This window comes from Rutidosis leptorrhynchoides, chromosome 9 (assembly GCF_046630445.1).
Source record: "Rutidosis leptorrhynchoides isolate AG116_Rl617_1_P2 chromosome 9, CSIRO_AGI_Rlap_v1, whole genome shotgun sequence".
NCBI classification, from domain to species: domain Eukaryota; kingdom Viridiplantae; phylum Streptophyta; class Magnoliopsida; order Asterales; family Asteraceae; genus Rutidosis; species Rutidosis leptorrhynchoides.
The window spans coordinates 320,262,189-320,269,457 of record NC_092341.1 but is presented as its reverse complement, the minus strand read 5'-3'; the positions used below and the strand labels follow the sequence as shown (position 1 = coordinate 320,269,457).

General features: G+C 33.7%; 1 protein-coding gene across 1 annotated transcript; it reads left to right on the top strand.

The window, feature by feature from the left end:
* Positions 1-391: 391 nt before the first annotated feature.
* On the top strand, positions 392-7,105 carry LOC139867557 (chromatin assembly factor 1 subunit FAS1-like). The gene is made up of 12 exons (XM_071855925.1): positions 392-848; positions 1,108-1,207; positions 1,811-1,958; positions 2,045-2,168; positions 2,677-3,035; positions 3,303-3,605; positions 4,152-4,233; positions 4,356-4,493; positions 5,184-5,591; positions 5,952-6,095; positions 6,543-6,588; positions 6,891-7,105. The coding sequence occupies exons 1-12, from the start codon at positions 429-431 to the stop codon at positions 7,046-7,048; spliced, it is 2,430 nt and encodes an 809-aa protein (XP_071712026.1). The 5' UTR covers positions 392-428; the 3' UTR covers positions 7,049-7,105.
* The last annotated feature ends 164 nt before the right edge of the window (positions 7,106-7,269 follow it).

The window sequence follows — 7,269 nt, the reverse complement described above, 5'->3', positions numbered from 1 at the left end:
CCAGCACACACATCAAGCAACTCACCTCTACCTATCAATACGCCAAAACGTCCGTCATAATTAAAAATGATCTAATTATCAATTTCCAATCAATTTCATTCCCATACCATTCCTACCCACCAACCAAACACACCCTAAAATTACCTCTATGCAGTGGGCGCGAACACATTTTAAAAAACGAAATTATCAAGCGCCAAATCAAACCCCCAATTTATATTTCCAGTTTCATCACGCGGGAACTCCAAAGCATTTTACCCCCAAATCACACCCCTACACTAAAACCCCAAATTTCACTAAAAATTACATCATTTCAGCTGATTCAAGAGACAATTTCTACAATTGCGAGCGTGTATATGCATCTGAGACTATCGATTTGATTCGAAAGTCAACAAATAAACTTAGGGTTTTGAAAATTAGGGTTTGTGAAAATGAGTGATCCAATGATAATCGATGATACTAAGAAATCAGTGAAGCGAAAGCGAGTGGATGTATTAATGAGTGTAGAAGAACGAGATGAAAGAATTAGGGTTTTACGCGAAGAAATTGATGCTTTAATTAAGTATTATAATGAAGTAATTGGTGGAACTGAGTTAAGTAATGTGGATTTGTGTAAGGGGAATATGTCGAGTAATTCGATTGTTGCTTGCTTGTTGGAAGAAAGCAGTTTACCGTTATCGAAATTGGTTGAATCGATTTATGAGAAAGTGAAAGAGAAAGATGGATTGATGACGATTGCTGCTGTTAAGAGCTGTGTGATTCTAATTGGTCAAAGATCTTTTTATGGTGTTCAGAATCTGAATGCTGATGTGTTGGAGGATGAATCTCCTTCTTGTCTTTGGTGCTGGGAGGTATATATGAAAATATCTAGACATATCTATATATATTTATATCTTTATATATAATCTATATATCTATATCTATATATGTATTTATTTCATAATGATACCAACAATATACGTTTTCAAAATATTACTCCGTATATATGTTTACTATAATTAGTCACTTGAATATGGGTTTGTGTTGAATGGATATATTTTGATGCTAATAATTAGAACTATTGTTAAGGATTGTGTGTCATTCTAATAATTTGATGCTAAAACTTTGTAGACAAGAGATGTAAAATTGCTTCCAAAGGCTTCTCGTGTGGCAGTTAAAGTTAGGCGGACTTGTCGCAAAAAGATCCATGAGAGGATAACTGCTGTTTCTGGTTAGTGTTTCATCATTTTTAATCTGATAGTTAATCAATGGCCAACATTTGACCCAATGTCATTAGCTGATCAATATGAAAAACCTGACAAAGATGTGAAACAACGCTTTATGTCATACGAACATCATGTTGAATAAAGAAAGAGAAACTTTTTTTAGTAGATCTTGGTGGCATCTTTTATGCTCTTTGTTGTTTCATTTATTTCTTGTGCCAAACTTTTGGTTGTCTTTTTTATATGCAAGGCTGTATCGGCATGCAATATGCCAATTTGGACTTGTTTACTTTTGAATGGGTGCATTTGGGTTATGTTTTCTCTAACGGGTCTAATCAAAAATTAGATGGGACATAACTTGGGTCTAAATGCCAAACATGCACTATAAAGCATACTGCATGATTATTTTATATGAATTACTGATTATTATTGCAATCAAATAGTTTATGGTAATTTTTTATTTTAGCATGCTGATTATCTATACGAGATGTACTAAGAAATGTTTGTGTTAACAGGATTAACCTGACCTAGCCATATATATTCTCTAGCATTATGCTTCTGAGAAACCGACCTTTGTATCATGTATAATGACATTGATTGATTGATTTCAGCTGTTATAAGTGAATTAATGAAGCTAGAGAGCTCTTCAGATGGTCAGAAGAAAGTAATGAAAGTATCTGAAAGGCTTAGTAAAGTGTTAAGTGAAGCAGAAATACGTTCGCTAGTTGAAAAAATGGAACAGAAAAGTGGCACTGATGCGTAAGTAGTTTATCATATGATTTATGTAAATATTATCTTTTGCTTCTATATTGGTTGATAACATAACCTTATATTTGTGGTTAAAGTGCTGAGAAAGATGTGAAGCGAGAAGAAAAACTACTAGTGAAACAGTTGGAGAAAAACAAACGTGAAGAGGAGAAAGAAAAATTGAGAATGGAGCGGGAGCTTTTGAAGGAGAAGTTGCAAAGTGTAAGTATATCTTGTTAGGTTTAAAATTACTAATATTTACTAGATGTATCTTTGTATGTTGACTTTGCTAAATGATTTGTGTAAATTTTTTCAACTCATGAGAGATTATTTATGCACTTACAGTCAGTAGACACAATGTTAGGGTGTTTTGGAAGAGTATTTATAATGTGACATGATTACATGAAGAATTCAAGTTTGATAAATGACCTTTGAATACTAGGGACTCAACTCTTTTTTCATTAGTTAAATTATCTGATTACTCAAATTCTATTGATTCAATCTAAAATGATCTTTAGTTGACTCAAACACTCGTAGCTTATATTGTAACATTTAATTACAAACAATGGTATAAATGCACAATCAAACCCCATTATATGTCAAAATATGGCTACATACATCTATATAATTATGGTTCTACGGATAGCATGATTTTTCTATTTTGTCATCGGTTGATCAATGTTTGTAGTTTCTTAGTATATATGTTTTTAACCTAGGAATTTGATTGTAGGAAAAAGAGATGAAGCGTTTGCAAGACGAGGCAGAAAAAGAGGAAAAACGCCGTGATAATGAAATGAAAAAGCATTTAAAAAAGCAACAAGAGGAAGCAGAGAAAGAACTGCGACGACGCGAAAAAGAAGAAGCTGAACAGAAAAAGCAACTTGCTTTGCAAAAACAGGCGTCAATCTTGGAGCGATTCATTATAAAAACCAAAAGTAGTCCACCGTTGCACGTTGACCAGTCAACATTAAAATCTCATGCTGCAGATATTTTACCTGAGCAAAGGGTACATGTGCCTGAATCAGTTAATGAGACGATGGATAAAGCACTTTCATCTGAAGCAGCATTTGATGTAAAGGAATTATGGAGGTAGCTTATTGTTCATTTACACTCTTTTTTGCTATTTGAGGGGACAAAGTGGGCGAGTGGTGTCTGGGTGACCCATCCATCTAGAGGTTGTGGTTCAAATTTCAATTGATACGTGAGTGTTTATAATAGGTGTAATGGGTGTGCGAGCCTTTGCCTTACTTTTTGAGATGCTATCTTATGGAAATAGATATCACCCACAAGTTTTGACCCATTGATAACTGTAGCTGTTAACTGATTTTGTTATAAATTTTATGTTCACATATGTAGAGTACACTTGGATTCTTGGCATCAATTGGGTCATCATTGTAGCAGAAAACGACATTGGGGCACCCGGCGTTCCCCAAAGACGGCTCCGATCAAGGAGCTTAAGGTAGCCAGTAAGGGTGAAGAGGACCCAGGTGTAGAGAAATTTGATGATGGATTTGCTGAATCAAAAATGGAATGCCAATCATCTAATGAAAACACAAATAGTCCTGTTTTGGATAGCAGGAAATTAAGACGCCGTAAACAGTTACTACAGTTTGATAAGAGCCACAGGCCTGCATTTTATGGGTATTGGCCCAGGAAAAGGTAAACATGATGTTCTTGATCATTATTATCTTTTTAAAAACATCATTTGAGTTATTTACGATATATACGAGCTTACCACTATATAAAAACTAAAAAAACATATGATAACATCTGCCAGATCTCTGCATTTGATTGTACCTTGTTTGGATCATGATTTTGGTGTTGAATTTTATTAGTGGTGTACTAGAGAATCAGTTAATTTTTTTAAGTTGGAATCATTTTTTCTATTTAGTTGCTTGGTGTAAGACTCCTATATACATGCAGTATTCTTAAATGCTTTTGTATGTCAATGATCAAGTTGTTCTGCTGTTTTATTTCTATTATTATGCTGAATATTTGTTGAACAGCAATGCCAAACTATTTGAGCTATGTAGTGTGCTCTTTATGTATATAAAATTTTACTATTAGCCGACATATTAAATATTAATTTGATATGCCATCCTTCAAATTGTGGTTGACTTGAGTAATAGTAATTGTTAGTGAAATATTAAGATCAAGCCATATTAAAAGTGCTGATTGTATATGGTTATATTTGCTTTTTCTCAGTAAATTTGTTAGAGCTCGTTGCCCTTTTGTCAAGGATCCAGACCTGGATTATGAGATTGATAGTGACGAGGAATGGGAAGAGGTATGTACTATTTATTAATGTGTATTTTCAATGAAGAAATTTCAAGATGGCACCCACTAATATTAAGTTACAGTTTTACTCTTAATGATCATATTCTTGTTACAAATAATGCTCTGTCGTAGGAGGAACCTGGGGAAAGCTTATCAGATTGTGATAAGGAAGAAGATGAAAGTATGGAGGAAAATGTAACTAAAGCTGACGATGAAGATGAAAGTGAGGATGGGTTTTTTGTACCTGACGGGTATCTTTCAGAAAATGAGGTATCTTGGCATCTTCAACTTTTCTTCTTTTGCCTATTATTTTTAGAAACCAGCATCCAGTTTCTCTTATAATTGAATCAGATAGGTTTCATTAATATTTGATTTATCACATGCATGGTTTTTTTATTCAATCGTTGGCTGACTTGGACTGTTAACGTCAGTTAAACACATTTATCTTTTATATATTGTCCGAGACTCATTAAAAACCTTATATTGATCGATAGGTCAATCATTTTCTGTCATCTTTTCTTGATACATCTACTTTATAAAGTTCTTTTAAATGACAAACACTCTGTTGTTTGATTATTATAGCTTATGAATAAAAATGTAGACTAATATCAATGTCTTTAGACCAAATCCACTGGAGATGCTATGTGCTTGTTTATTACATTAAAGTTAATATTATTACTATTATTATGCTCACAATTATAATGAAGAAATAAATAAGAAAAAGTGTACGATTTTGATAGTCACTTCTTATTGACGTTAATACGCAAGTCTGGTGAAATATTGGGAACAAAGTGAAATGTTGTAGCCCACTAGTGAAAAAGTTGTATATTTGATTCATATTGGTAGCTATGTTACTTTTATCTTAGTTTCGTTTTGGGATATTACTCAAAGCTGAAACATTACTATGATGTATTAGTAAATAAAGTTATATCCTCTTATTATTCTGTCTATGTTCTGCAGGGTGTTGAAGTTGAGAGGATGGAACATAGTGACTTAGTTGAGGATGCCAAGAGCTCTTCTAGTTGCTCTCAGATAGAAACTGAGGAACTATCTATACTATTTCGACAGCTCAAGCATCTTAACATTTTGACCGAGCAAGCTCTCAGGAAAAACAGGCCATTAGTAATTTTGAACTTATTGCATGAGAAGTCAAAGTCAAACTCATTACCAACTCCAGATTGCTCAGAAAGTGAACAAATGTGCTTGCAAGCTCTGAGTATCCGTGCTTTTCCTGGAGGCCCATCTATCGAGATCATATCTGGTGATGATACGCAAGAAGTGCAAGACGAGTACCCTTCGAGTAGCAAAAGCAGTGTGGTGACAGCATCCAGTGGACAAGTTATCTCAGATTCAGATTTACCTGAAATTGTAAGTGTGTGCATAAAATCTGAAATCAAGCTTACTGATGCATAACAAGCTTACTCATGCATAACAAGCAGGTTGGATAAATGGTCAAAATGGGCAACTTTTGTACGGGAGGTTACAGATCTTAATTATTTTGATCTGTGTTAATTGTTAAAAATAATCACATAAACCATATGATTATTGATATTGTATAAATTGATTTAGTGAGCTGTTGGCATCAAAATATACTTGAGGTGTCCACTCCAACCCATTTTGTGTTATAATTAGTGACCTTGTTAACATAAGCTGAATCAGCGTGCAATCATTTCTGAACTGACATGAATTTTTAACACTGGTAATTTTATTTATTTTAAAACATATCAGGTTTCTATCATCCAGTCTTGCCCACATGGAATCAACAAAGTGGTGAACGCATTGCATTTGAAGTTTCCAAATATTCCAAAATTTCAGTTGGGAAATAAAGTGAGAGAGATATCCACTTTTGCAGATAACCAACATCGTTGGCAGGTTTGTGATAATCATATTTTATTAAGCTATTGCTATACTTTATTTTGTTACATGAAGTAGAATAGAGTTGGGATACTCACTTGTTTCATTCTTAGCTGTTGAGTCGGTAAAAAAAATTCATCTGAGATTTTAGAGTACAGTGGTGTTGAAATGATCAAATTGTGTTGGGTGATGGGTCACGGTAGGATCTTTTAGCATGCCTGGAAACACACTGGCTCGTGTTTTTCAACTATATAGTTTATACAAATAAATTTAAAGAATTACTAGAAATAATGACTATGTAAGTTGTAATAATAGAAGTGCACACTGTTTGAACCTGGCCCTTTTTTAAACATATTTATTTGATGATTTGGTACCTAAATCAATAACTGAATAGTGTAATCTAGTGAACTGTTCTCTTTCAATTGGTAGATGACTAATATTTTTTATTATCGTTTCGTTTTGCAGGTCAAGAAAGATATCCTAGACAAATATGGCTTATCGCGTTCTCCAGGTACTCTATTGAACAACCTTGCTTATCATGTACCATCTTTGGTTTTATATAGAGGCATAATAACTGAATAAGGCAGGTCAACTGTGCCAGTTATTGGGTCAAAAGATGTATTATTTAGTTATTGGTCTTAACATGTCTGCTTAAGTTAACCAGGGACACTAATGTTTCAAATTTTTAAGAAAATATGATCTCATATATCGTTTCAATAAGCAAATTCTTAAACATATCTTGTCGATAAGCATGTGATTATCCTCACATCTAGTTTTATTTGCTGACTATTTTTTTTTTTTTTTATAAAACAGAGAAAACGTCAAGGCGGACCAAATCTATAGCTGCGTTCTTCTCAAAGAGGTGCCTGCCTCCTGCTGGTAACAATACAAACCCTAACCAAATTTCTCCACTGCCACTGGAAAAGACCTCACCAGCTGTTGACATGCAGAACGAAACTGTCGAAACATAAAATTCTTAATAGTCTTCGCTGTTGCTCGTTTCGGTGTTATGGACTATGCACAGTGTAGTTTCATATCTCCATATGATAATGAGTCATGTAAAAAAGCATGGTTCATATATCCTCTTTTAGCTTTTGATATTTCACCTTGTGTCTACTTGTGCACTATATAGTTATACATTTTTTCCTTTTCATAAGTCTAAAAGCATACGTAACATTTTTTTTGTTTCTGT

Excerpts from the sequence above, each read along its gene's own strand:
- LOC139867557 (XM_071855925.1), top strand. The coding sequence starts at position 429 with ATGAGTGATCCAATGATAATCGATGATACTAAGAAATCAGTGAAGCGA. Across the intron at positions 1,959-2,044 it reads CAGAAAAGTGGCACTGATGC|TGCTGAGAAAGATGTGAAGC; the intron begins GTAAGTAGTTTA and ends TTGTGGTTAAAG. Across the intron at positions 5,592-5,951 it reads ATTCAGATTTACCTGAAATT|GTTTCTATCATCCAGTCTTG; the intron begins GTAAGTGTGTGC and ends AAAACATATCAG.